Source organism: Arctopsyche grandis, chromosome 9 (genome assembly GCF_051622035.1).
Source record: "Arctopsyche grandis isolate Sample6627 chromosome 9, ASM5162203v2, whole genome shotgun sequence".
Taxonomy (NCBI): Eukaryota; Metazoa; Arthropoda; class Insecta; order Trichoptera; family Hydropsychidae; genus Arctopsyche; species Arctopsyche grandis.
The window spans coordinates 21,778,651-21,792,861 of record NC_135363.1 but is presented as its reverse complement, the minus strand read 5'-3'; the positions used below and the strand labels follow the sequence as shown (position 1 = coordinate 21,792,861).

General features: G+C 30.7%; 1 protein-coding gene across 1 annotated transcript; it reads right to left on the bottom strand.

Moving 5' to 3' along the window:
- Positions 1-28: 28 nt before the first annotated feature.
- eas (ethanolamine kinase 1) lies at positions 29-9,330 on the bottom strand. Its single transcript, XM_077437446.1, has 7 exons — positions 9,006-9,330; positions 6,682-6,821; positions 4,634-4,817; positions 4,219-4,307; positions 3,715-3,941; positions 3,426-3,645; positions 29-3,318 (listed from the first exon to the last, which is right to left on the bottom strand). The coding sequence occupies exons 1-7, from the start codon at positions 9,261-9,263 to the stop codon at positions 3,246-3,248; spliced, it is 1,191 nt and encodes a 396-aa protein (XP_077293572.1). The 5' UTR covers positions 9,264-9,330; the 3' UTR covers positions 29-3,245.
- Between the last annotated feature and the right edge of the window lie 4,881 nt (positions 9,331-14,211).

The following is a 14,211-nucleotide window of genomic DNA, read 5'->3' as shown; positions in this document are numbered from 1 at the left end:
CAAATAAATATACATTAAAAATCAATATATGTATATATACAAAAATTTATTCAATACAATATTGCACATTACAAATTTAGAAATAAAATTTTCAATACAATAACAAGTATCATATAGATAGATACAAACAGCATAAATTTTGGTCATCAAATTTCAAAACAATTGAATAGCAAATTATGAATTTATTCATTTGTTTATTAACTTATGTGTTAATTTAAATTGAGAATTCCTTTAATCTTCGCTATTTATTAGTACTCAATCTCACACTACTTAAGATAACACTAATTAATCATTATTTGTTTCTCAAATGTAAAAACATCGTAATTTATGAATTGTAAATAGCACTTTTGATATTATTGATACACTCACTTACAAATTAATATCATATTAGACACAAATAAAATCAATTGTGATTAACTTTCACAATAATTACAGATAGTTATTATCGGCGAACGTGATGATACTGATAGCGAGAACAAACTACCTGTTTCGAAAGCTATTAACATCGTAACTGTTTCATATGTATTCTTAAATTGAGCCTTTCGAATGACAAATGGAAAAAAATCAAATATGTTCACAGCATGGAGTATAAGTACAACATACAAAATAATCCATAAGACATATGTAAGTACATAGAGACTAGCAGTTAACACGGCAGCAGCAGTTAAACTTCATTACTAGATTTTAAATGCAATTATCATTGGTTTTTATTGCAAAATCGAAAATGCATTGCATGTGATTCATTGACGTGCACATGTTGGGCTTGAAATAAAGTGTGATAGGTAGGAGATAAGATACAAAATTTACAGTCCAGTAGGACCTCGATTATCCGGATTGTTAAAAACCAACACAAATTTTACGATTTTGCTGTTTTGAAATGCATACCATAAAATTTCGAAAATAAGACGGAGAAATTAGTCAGTTGTCTTCAAAATTCAATACTCAAACGTTTGTTTCTTGAATATTTGATCGTGATTTAAATATTTATTTTTAATATGGAAAAGAAAACGTGTTGTATTATCATTAAAAGACAAATTAGATATAATCAATACTTTAAAAAGCGGTGTCTTAGGAAGTTTTTTGTCAAATTAGTATTGGAACGTCAACCATCTCGGATATAAAAAAAAACAAAGTGAAAAAATTATGAAGTTTACTGATTCTTTAATGTCAGAAGATGGAAGCTCAGAGCGTAAGGTTATGAAAAAATCAGGAAATGAAGAAGTTGAAGAGTGTATTTTTGTGTAGTTCGTTCAAAGACGATCGTCTGGACAGCCAATATCAGGTCAATCATTCTATGAAAAGTATTCGCGATTTGGCAGCCTCAAAAATAACAGCTAACTTTAAGCAAAAATCCATAATTGAATTTCTTAATAAAGAATAATTTAATATTGATCTTCATGTGATTATATATGTAAATGTAGACAAATAAAAATTATTCATACTAAATTTACACTTCTTTCCCTGTCAATTGTGATTTTTTCGATTATCCAGACTACCTTCATCCCCAATTAGTCCGGACGACCGAGGTTCTACTATACTAGCAAAAAATAGTCCATTCCACTGTTGAATAGCTCGTTGTACAAATTGGATACATATTCTTCTCAATATATTATTCAATTCATGTACCATGTTGGCTTGCATTCTGTTCAAAGTTCACAATGTGTTTCTGAATATACCGATAGCGTGCGCATTAAATTTTCGCCACCGCTGCAGACCATCTACACATCTATGCTAGTGGAACATGTCCGCTCATTCCAACGGTCTTAGTGTGTATGCGACAATCTATCTGACTGTTCAATCGTGTACACAGGTGAATCAAATATTCCATGTGTACGGTGCAAACACATTTAACTTTGAGATAGCGCCAATTAGCATAGCGGCAGATAATATACGGTGATCAGTTCTATAAATGCCTATGCGTCAGATGAGCTAAAATGAACCCATTGATTCGTTATCTCTCGTGGGTAATTTCGATAATCGAGAATTATGTTTAATGTGATGCGATACTTGAAAAGTTTCATCGATGGTTGACTTTTATCACTAATCTTTGATGTATTTATGCAAATCAGTATTCAGCGTGTACGGCTTTCACTGATATACATACTTTCGTATTTTATTACCGAGTGCATTTATTTCACAACAAAATAATGTACATATAAAGTCATTAAAAAGTAGAAAAACCTACACACACACATTGAAGAAGGGGTTATTAACATTACACAGATCTATTTTTATTTATTTCTAAAGGATATTTATCGTCTTTTTAAGACATTAATAACTTAGTATTTATATTACATGACAGTTAAAATACAATCACAATATACAAAATATAAATTTTCTTAAAAACATCCGACTTTCAATCTAGAAACATAAAATTGAAATTTACATCGCTGAAAGATTAAATTGTCATCAATAAAATTAGAATTTTATTCTTCTTTAATATATATACACATGTTTGACTTACAACAAATGCATAAAAGTGATATGCACATTTAATTTGATAACGTATTTACATTTGATTAATTAAAAGTACATTTATAAACAAAAATTTAGAGAATTATATGTGTATAAGGTAAAAAACTTCAATATAACCATTTGAAAATATATTATTTATAGCACATAATCCATATCTTTCAGCAAATTACATTAGTCATTGTAAAAATTGACATTCAATATGAAAGAAAATAAACATTGATATATTTTGTTAGCTTGCATAAAGCGAAAGTAATTGATTAGATTAAAGTGGAATATATACATGTTCAACTTGTATCTAATAAAATTAATTCATAATAGTAGGTACAACAGAGTGATTTAAATATAATTTTATTATTAAAAAAGTCTTTCAGCAACTCTTCAAAATTTGTATACATAATTGACCATATTGCTATGCATAGTTAGTTACATCACCGAAAAGAAAGCAATACAAAATTTGTAAAAATAAATATAATTAAATGAATAAACACATTAAGAAAAATAAAAAGGAATGTTCAGCAGTTTCACAAGATTGTTAAGAATGCGAAGTTGAGAATTTGATTAAAAAAAGGTCACATTAAAAACGATGAAATTCATCTAAAATTTCATTTTGAAGATTATTACCACAATATAATATTTAATACTGCAAGATTCTTTAGAATAAATATCTTTGAACACTTTTTAATGGAAAAATTGCACTTTTGCAGTTGAAAAGATTAATTGTATATCACATAATGTAAAAATATTTTACTATGATCTCCCATTGAGAGACATCAACTGAAATTGTTAGTCAGCGATAGAACATCTTTTATTTTATAATATTCTTTAAAGCGGATCGATGCATATCTGAAAATTTTAAACAAATCTGATTAACATACATATGTATATTTTAATATTGGAATAAAAGAATATAAATTTCTTATATATGTACATATAATATATAAATAACTTACTCGAGGAAATCAAATTCAATGTTTGAGTACTCGGCTTGAATGAGAGCCCACAAACCCCAAAAGAAATGAGACGCCAGTACAAATTGATTCACTTGCGTATATAAAAGCTCAACCTCTTCATCGTTTACCAATCGATTCAGGTACGTTTCCAGATATTCCTTAAGCCACGGCATTTGAAACTCCTTCGAAGGATAGCGTGTATAGTCAATATCGGATATGCCTGTAATGATAAATATATTGTTTCAATCAAAAAACACAAGTATTTATCAAGTCGTTGAATTTTACCCACCTACAAATTCGGCAAAGTGATTTCCAATATCAAAAGCTTGATAATTATAGTCAGCATATTCATAGTCGATGAAAGTGGCTTTATTTTTAGGCTCGTTGTATATGACATTTCCGAGTAGTAAATCATTATGCGAGAACACGACAGGACTGTCAAGGTTGCTTAAGAAGTTTTTCAGATTGTTAAGCTCTTGCCTCAATTCTTTCAAGGGTTTGATCATTTCCTCAAATCTGCAAATCAAAGAAAAAATATTTTTATTAAATGTTTAATACTTATGTAAATAAATAAAATGAGGAAATTTATGATTTTGTATCCTTAAAAATTACTACTCAATTTACATACATTATATATATATATATATATATATATATATATATATATATATATATATATATATATATATATATATATATATATATATATATATATATACATATGTATATTATATTTCTAATCTAAATATGTCATTGATAATAATTTATAGAAGTACGCATATGTAGATATGACCTTGTTTGTTTCAGTTCATTGCTGTAGGGTTCAGGTACGAGACTTAAAAACTTATCACTCTTTGTCCACAGCATCGGTGTAAAGGGAACCTGAAATCACCATTTACTTATACATATATGTTAATCAGCAACTATTCATTTACACCAGTTAAGTCCAATCATTCAATCTTGACGAGTTGAATAACAATGTCGAGAAATTGAAAAAACGAGGCTACGGTCATAGAAATTGATCGACATTGTTACTTAATAAATGTATCATGATTGGTTCAATCAAATATAAATTTAGAAAATCATTTTTAATATTGCAAATGATTGCCAATTGCTGTCAATAAAAGCTGTTACATTGAATCAAGGTTGATTCATTAATATAACTATTTCTGTAGTGTTGCTCCCGTCATAGTTTCGTAAATGTATACCTCGGGGTCCTGTTGCACTTGATGCATCTTTGCCATTTGACGAGCTATGAGTCTCCAAACCTTGGGCTGAATTACACTGTGAGTGGTGAGGGTTACGCCAGATACATATTTGTAAGCTAGTCCATTGTCGAACACAGCGTAAAGACAGGGCGCTAAGCCGACCTTATGTAGAAGCTTCATGTTTCTGCAATGAAGAAAAGGATAATTAGGATTAATAAAAATTAAGAAATGGAACATAAAACCATGCAAACAATATCACAATGTTATAATGGAAATAAAAAAGGTATGCATTATAAAGACATCATTTTATGCATTTTTTAAATATATGTATCAAGATAAGACTAAAATTAATATCAATGTTTAAGTACCATCAGAATACGCAAAAAGATAAGATTTCTATTAAAACATAAATTACATACATGTGGATATAAAACGCAATCTTATTCATGAAAGTAATTTATATACATAGTATTAAAAAAAGTCACTCTCGGAGATAACAACTGTGACGTGATATTTGTGTTTGCATAACAGTCACATTTCATAATTTAAACTGTTTACTTTTTCTTATGAGAATTTCGAAATTTAGGCTGTTACATTTATTTGTAAGGTATATAAAATACCGTTTTTACATATCCCATTGGATTCGTTCAACAAAATATCATTACATTCTAAATGATTTAAAAAAAACGTTAAAAGACAAAAACAGTGTCCTTGTAATACTTTAAATGAACTTTCGCTTTTTATAAATTAAGAGTATGATTTCCAAGCTCAAAAACGGAAATTTTTAATGATTTAATGTAATTAAATTTTTAAAAAGGGTTTTACATAAAATTACACTGAAAAATTTTTAAATGAATTAATTTATATTACATTGAAAAATTTGATACGAATTAATTTATCAAATTTCAAACAAAATCATTTTTTCCAAGAAGTTAATCAATAAAATCAAAAATATATATCGAGTATATTTATAATATAGAGACTTTTCGACATGCATATACATATATGTATTTGTTTCTTAAGCTATAATTCCAAAGTAAGATTTACATGTGAGTATATTAAAAATAAAAAAAACATTAATCAATAAATAATTAATAAATTTGATACTACATGGCAATATTAACTCATTATACTGTTAGTAACAACGTATCAATTTAAATATTGAATGATAAAAATAAGAAAGCAGCTTCAAATATCAGAAGCTATCTGGAAATAACGCAATAATATACAAAAAATCTGTAACTAAATGTATGATTTTGTTATTATATTGTTCAAAAACATATTTTGTCATCACGAAACTTACATTTTTTCCATTTACATACATTAAAAGCATATTTTTTCAAAAATTTACGGGTCTATCTCACGGCACCGAAAGTGAAAAGGTCGAAAAAGCAAATATCGGAAGGCAAAGATCGAAAATCGAAAGATTTTAAGCCGAAAGATAAAAAAAAAAGGGTGCATGGTAAACGGTACTATGTATATATAATATATATGAGTGGCATGCGGTGAAATTATCTCTCTTTTTGTCATACAGCCTTGTTTAATGTGCGCGCGCAGATACGGGAGGAAAAGCCTGTTCCTCTTGTTCCTGCTCGCGCAAATTAAGTGAGGATGTACGACGGGGGGAGAGAGACTTTTACCGCACGCCACTGATATACGAACAAGATATAAACGAACATTTATATATATTTTTTCAAAAATTTACATATGTACATACATATTAACCTTGTTGAGATTTTATATTATACAAATCTTAAGAAGGGAAGAATATTAATTTATTGTTACAAAAGAAATATTCAAGTTGCTTATATCAACATCGTTGAATTATGTCAAAGAAATGTTTACTAAAAAGAATACGTACATTTATATTGTAATAAGCAATCGGAATTAACGCCCCTGAACAAATTGTTTTGACATTAGATTAGCATGAGTATAAAACTAAAATTTGATAACGTAATTGATTCTGCGCAATTAGTTAACAAACCACATAGAAGCATTGTGACAATTACAACTTTAAATTGCACAATATTACACATAGAGTACGTTACCTTAACTCCGCTTTTCTATCTATGAGTAAATCGGTTTTGTTCCCATATATCCTTATTAAAACTATGTCGTTGACTTCAGTTCCATTTTCCTCTTTGTAAAAACAACCGACCAGTTTGTTGGTGATGCCATCGGTGAATATCTGCAACATTTTTTTTTCATAACAGGAAGTGTATAGTGCGGCCTTAAACGATTCGATAATAAATTATAATATAAGACAATATGTATACATATAAATGTATAATTAGACAATGAAAAATATATTGTATGATATTTACGATTAAAAATATTTTAATGGTAAGTTAAAACTACATATAAGCTTTTATATTTGAAAGTGACATGTCCACTTTTCTTCATTTCGGGAAACATTTCGCAAAACATTAAATATAACTTTATTTTAATTCGTGTATCAATTCCTTTCTGAAACCACCCGTTGAAATCAACGGGCACAACACTAGTTCATAATAATATCTGAGGTCGTGCTTCCTGTTATAAACGGTTATCTATTTCTAAAAAATATTAGTGAATTGTCATGTCGAAACTTTAAAATGATCTAAGTATAAAAGGCATGTCCTTGACAGTTTTAAATGTTTGTAATAATTCGTTGCTTGGTGACCAATAAAAACAATTAATGGCATACATACATCGAAAAATAGATTTAGAAGAAATTTTAAATATGAAACGAATGGTCAATTTTCTTTGACAAAAAAAAAACGATTTAAAAACAATATTACAGAAATGCACCATTAGCCAAACTTATTCTTCAAAATGCAATATATATAAATTTGAAATTATATTCAACTAGTCGTTTAACCCGGCTTCGTTTGGTATTTGTAATATAAACCGCTTAAACAAGGCTAATCTAATAGTAAACATTTTGAAACTAAACTGAAAAAGGAATCGGGATTCGGAACTGAAATAGGGATCCGGATCCGGAAATGAAAAAAGAATCCAGAACAGGAACTGAAAAAAGAAATCCGGAATCGGAATTGAAATAAAAAACGGGAATTGGAACTGAAATCGGAAATTGAAACTAAAATCGAAATCGGAAATCGGAACTGAAATCGAAAACGCAATCGAAATCGATATCGTCGTCATAGAAAATTTGATTTTTTCGATAACGTCTCGGATTCTACGAACCAAAACTTATACATTATACAAAGTCTCTTTCAAAATTATATATTACATAGATTAGACAGTGGTGACAAATAGAGGATAAGTAAAGTTACGAGTATCAATTTAAACAATTAAATCAGATAAATTGGCAAACTCTGATTGGAAACGATCGACCTATAGTACGCTATAAATACTTTCAAACCATAAAACATATGATTATTTTCAAGATCTAAAACTAGGGCTCGAACCTAGAACCAGTCGTAGTCATACACTTTAAAGTCAAAATTTCAATATGAATAGCCTTGTTACCAGTCGCTACTTTTTTAACCTCAAAATTAATTTAATTTTGAACTATGTAAGTAGATTTGTTTATTTTTAATTTTAATATATGAATATTTGTGCAAATATATATTAATAATTTTTGAATGATATTTATTACCATTTTTGGACACTGAAAAAATGACATATGGCATACTTTTTTTACATTATCTGCAATTTTAAAAAAATCATATCATCATATATATAATATCACTATTCTGTGTTTCTGTGTGTCTGTCTAAGATAACACTAGCCATACTATAATAGTGATACATATGCAAGTTACAGCTAAAACACATCCAACAAAACGTATATACGAATACAATAACAAGAGAAAAAAACTTCTTTATATACTGATCGCAACTAATGTTTCCGCTTGGCAGAAAATTTACCGCCATCTATTGAAAATTTATTTAATTAATTATTTTTTCTATTGTTTAGGTAGGTAGGTAGTTTTTACCTTTTTTTCATATTAAACAATTCAATATAAATATTAAATTAAATATATTTAAAAATTCGACCGCGTGCAGATCAAACACAGGACTGACACATTTATTTTTTATTTATTTAATATGCGAACACCCATGCGATGATATTTCATCGGGTACAACACTAGTGTATTGATAAATTTAATTTGTATGATGTATATACAAATGTAAATGTACATACATATATGCTGAAAGTGGAACGTTTTACAGTGGGGAGTGAGGAGTGAGGAGTGAGGAGTGGGGAGTGGGGAGTGGGGAGTGGGGAGTGGGGGGTGAGGAGGTGAGGCGAGAGCCGGTCGATGTATCAAAGAAGTAGACGGGGTGGGGGTGGGGGGTGAGGGGAGGGAAACCGGTCGTTAGGGGAGAGGGGCGAACAGCGAACAGCAAACAGCGAGAGGTGTAACCTTGTACGAGATGTTCTGTAGGTGCCAGTGCGGGCGGATGTGCTTGAGCAGTTGGCGCGCCCCGTCTTCCGGTTGGCTCTCGCTGATTCGCAGCCTCACTCGAACCTCGCCATCAGACACATCCATCCCGAGCGAGGGGCGCGTCGCGACTGCCATATGCCAAATGCCAAATACCAAATGCCGTGAGCCATGTGCGCGGTTGCGCGCGCCGATACCAACACCGTCGTTTGATTGTCGCGCCAAAACCGATCGACACATCGACCGCTCCTATTGGTCTATTTCTCCCCCCACTTCTCCTCCGTTTCTTCACATCCCCTCTACCATCGCGTTGACAGATAATATAATTACAGCGCACGTACACATTCAAAAGACCGCTTCTTTTATTTGGATTTTTTTAAATTTATACATGCGAGTGCAGACGATGGTCGATAGACGTAACCGCTCGTGACATGGCCATGAATTATTCTAGACGTGCACTCGCAAAACCGAACCGATGCTATGAAATAATTCATTCAAAAACCATACATTTATTTTATCATAGTCATATGTGAACCAGTCACAGGACAATCCGTCGCTCTAGATCGGTCACACGTGATCACCCGTCACACTAAAACTGGTCACACCCTAAAACTCGTCACGAGAAAACTGGTCACACCCGAAAATAAGTCACCACCCAAAAATTCGACCAATTTTTAATTTTCGGGTGTGACCAGTTTTAGGGTGTGACCAGTTTTCTCGTGACCAGTTTTAGTGTGACGGGTGATCACGTGTGACCGATCTAGAGCGGCCGGTTGTCCTGTGACCGGTTCACATTTGACTAGTAATCGCCGAACCCAATTAATATCCACGAAGGCATATACATACATATGGTCAGATTTGTAAATTTTCAGCATTTTAAAAAATTCGGTAAATACATATCAATTAATATCCACAGAGACATTTATGGTCAAATTTGTAAATTCGCAGCATTTTATACAATTCAGCGAAATTCGAGATTACTGAAAACTCGAGATTTTGCGAGAAAATGGGTAAGGTTGCAAATTTACTGGAACCGTTTCAATGAAAATCAGATAAATTGGCAAACTCTGATAGGAAACGATCGACTTCACAAATCCATGGTCTGGCTAGCAGAAACCAGTGGGATTTAAGCCCGTGACCACTCTTCAAAGCATTTTATACTAACCACTAGTCTATCCTGCTGATTATTTATAAATAAATAATCTTCGTGCACTATAATCTAAACTCCTCACCTACATAATATTCAGTGCTTTATTTATAAAAACTATGTCGAAAGTTACTTTTTATTTCACTACTCTGTTCTTAAGATTTATTTATTTTCTAAAATTGCCCTTTTGTTCTCTATTTTTTTGTCAAGTCGACTATCGGTGCTTCACTAAAACGATCCTACCGGCGAACCTGAAAATTCGGTTCCGTTTCTTGCTATAAAAAAAATTAGAAGATCGACAATTGAAAAGATCGAAGAATGACGAGCCCTGCCAACATGTGGGGGTCAAAATTTTTGGATATTTCACAGATAAAACATTTATTTTAAAAATCGTTGAATTTTCCTTATGTCTCCCTAAATTTAACACCCCCATTGAACGAATATTTTCATTAGTTATGCATATACATATGTACATCAGGAGCATGCATTTATACCAAATGCAACTTTGAAATGAGGTGTATACATTTTTTTTTAAAACACGAGCCCGCGTTTTTAAAAAAAAATCATTCTTGTGCAAGATATCAAAATTAATGTCAATGAATAGTAAATATGATTGTATAAAATTCTAAATTTTGTATGCTAACATTTTATAATAAATGCTATAAACTTTTTTTAAGTTACAAAACGATTCTTTATATGTCCTTTATTTTCACCAATAAATATGTTCACCGTACTTGTAACACAGAGCGCATAAAAATTAAACATAATTTATTTTATTTTTTTTATAAAAAAGTAAAAAGATGCTTGTTCCAGTGCGTTACATCCAGAGAAATGTTATAATAACATTTCTCTGGTTACATCGCAAAAAAGCATTTCTATATCATTACATGAAAATCCCGATGTCCGGTTGGTTAGAGATTTGAAAGATTTTTACCATGTACCAGGGTTACATTATAATGAAAGAGATAGATAACCTCGACCTACGTTAACGACGAATCGACAAATCAATTTAAATTTTTTCCATCTTTCGACTTTCCATCAAGTCACTTTCCTTGCAGTGACCCAGACCCGTTGATGATCATGATCATATACACATATAAGTAAATATTCGTAAATTAAAATCGATTTAATTCCGCCATTATTTCCATTATTCTCTTACTGCTAAAAAATGAAAGTGAAAAAATAATGTTTTATGTAACAAAATTATCAGATATTCAAATTATTGTTTAATTTCAGCATTTAATCGAATATACAATATTCGGAAAGCGGGTAACTACCTATAACACTACACAAAAACAAGAAAAAACATTCTGCGACTACATATCTATTGATGAGATAATTAACTCGAAGCGTTCAAGGTGTTCTGCCGTCGACACAATTGTACATATGTACGTTTGGAATAATATTATACGGTTAAACATAAACATCAATTTCGAGATAGTATTATATACGAATTCGGCTTTTTTGGTCTAAAGATAAACCGTTGACCTATAAAATTACATACATCGTTTACTGCAGCCAGTTATTATTAGATGAATTTGTATTATACGCCAGTTGCTCTAAAAACTGCTATTATCTATTATGATTTTACTAATTTCAAATTTATTATATTCATATGTTACACTGAATATTAATTTTCCAGTGAAATTATATTTTCGCTAGTGTAAAACTTCACTATGTCAGCCAATGAAAACGTATCAAATAATCAATTTACTATTTCATAAGTCAGTATCCGTGAAACTTATCTTGAAAATCATTTTTGTCACAATACTGCGCTTCAAGAAAACGGACACTTAATGAGTTATTGAAGTGGGGTGGGGCGTATTTTTGTTTGGACGCAATTTTATGGACTAAATCAAACACTGATTTTCAAATCAACACATATTTGAGAATAGTTGAATCACACAGATTTGTAATTGAACTACTATACCTACCAGTGCTGTGCTGTGGAAATCTCTGTTGTTATCGCACAGTCTTACTTACGTGTGCGCAAACAGGATACAAGGGGACTCGATATGACGGCACCTAGCCTCCTTGTATCCTAATCTTACACGTACGTAAGGCTGTGCGATAAAAATAGAGATTTCCACGGCACATGTACTTGTACTTACATATACGGTAAATGGCTTATTAGTCATATTGCGATCACACAAAAGACAATTTTTACCCTGAAAATCGCGAATACAGAATATTTGGCACTCGAGTTCTTGTTAGTATGATAGTTATCGTTAGTATGATGGACTTTTCGGCTGCCAAATGTTCCGTTATAGAGATTTTAGTGACTTTTAGGCGAGCGCTTTGTGACCAATAATCACCGAGCCATAGGTGAAACTATATTTTCACATGTACGCTAACAGTGAAAATGTATTTAAATGAAATGAAACTATAAATATAGTATTACTGGAAATACAATTCTACTATATGCTATTACCAAATAAAACGAAATAAATGTACCGATAAATTTTATTTAATGTCTTAAGAAAAAATGGAATTGTATCCAAACGATCAATCTAATAAAAATTTATACATAGGACAGTAAAATTATTATGACTAATTGAGACTATAATATTTCCAATTAATATATTCTAGTATTTTTTTCTTGCAAAAATACCTATCCAATTTGAATTTCGTTTGTCGATGGCACGTTAATCATGCTAGTCACGAAATATGTAAATGTTTTGCACTTGGCTGTTTATCGATGTATGTAAATATATTGATCAAACTTTTTAGTCTCATAAAATTTGTATTACATAATATTCGCGTACAAACGAATGCTGAAAGTTCAAAACTGTAAACCTACGTACTACAATAATAACAACTATTTATTAATACATTTTAATTGCCTGTATTCTATATCTATTCACACATGTATTGTTGAATAAGAGAACAATACGATTTTAAGTCGTTTGACATACGACGTTGAATATAAATTTATTAATTTGAAGTCGTACTAATAATTTGTATCAGCGCATCAAAACGACTTCGTTGAGATGTCATAATTTTTCGTTTTGAAAGTAAGTATGTATGTAGATATGTACATACATACATATGATTGAGCAAGCAAGCTTATGTGTCGTATTTTGAATTTTATAATACAACGCTTTGCAATAGTGCAATCATATTTTTATTTATTTAGATATATGTATGAATACATTAAAATATTTTATTTTTATTTTAATAAACATATACCACAGTGTCTTCACAGATTAGCCCAATATGACACTGTGGCCAGATAATATATAAATAACACACATTTTATACAAACATAATATTGAAATTTTTTAAAAAATGAACAAAATTTAGTAGGTTTAAATTGAACTAAAAGTAAAAAACAATAAAAAAGCGAATAGATTATTTGATGAAGTATTGAAAATATCAATGTGATTGCTGGCCAAATTCAAACAACGTAAGGTCCGAGCAATTAGTGAACAAGTAAGAACATTAGTTCTCGCTAATATGGTATGGAACAATGGGCGCAACCGATAATCAATTAAGTGAGATGGAACCCATAACTTAATTTCTTCCAATATAGTTGGGTTTCAAATATCACCACTTAATAATTTGAAAAAATGACACACAAGAAGCATATCCCTCCGACAAGATAGGGAATTATAGCTAATATATCCGAACTCTCTCATATATACAAAGATAGCGGAGGAATTTTCTTTAAACTCTTTCAATTTTTAGAGAGTGTGTCACTTCCCTGGGACTCCATATTATGGAACCAGATTCCAAGATGCTTCTGACTAATGCGTTAAAAAACGCAAAACTCTCATATTATTAAAATTATAAGCATTGCGCATAACGAAACCCAACATCTTTGAAGCCTTATTGCAAATATTGGAAATATGGCTAGCAAACTTCCATCTATTTTCAAATGTAATACCAAAGTCATTTGTGGATAGTTTTCTGCACAACGTAGTTCCACCAAGGTCTTACTGAAATAATATGGGTTTAGAAGAACGAGAAAAATATATAATATGGCATTTACTAACACTGAAAAGTAAATGATTATATCAGTCGCCCAGCTTCATAAAGAGT

Excerpts from the sequence above, each read along its gene's own strand:
- eas (XM_077437446.1), bottom strand. The coding sequence starts at position 9,263 with ATGTGTCGATCGGTTTTGGCGCGACAATCAAACGACGGTGTTGGTATC. Across the intron at positions 4,818-6,681 it reads GATAGAAAAGCGGAGTTAAG|AAACATGAAGCTTCTACATA; the intron begins GTAACGTACTCT and ends TCTTCATTGCAG. Across the intron at positions 3,319-3,425 it reads ATTGAATTTGATTTCCTCGA|ATATGCATCGATCCGCTTTA; the intron begins GTAAGTTATTTA and ends TAAAATTTTCAG.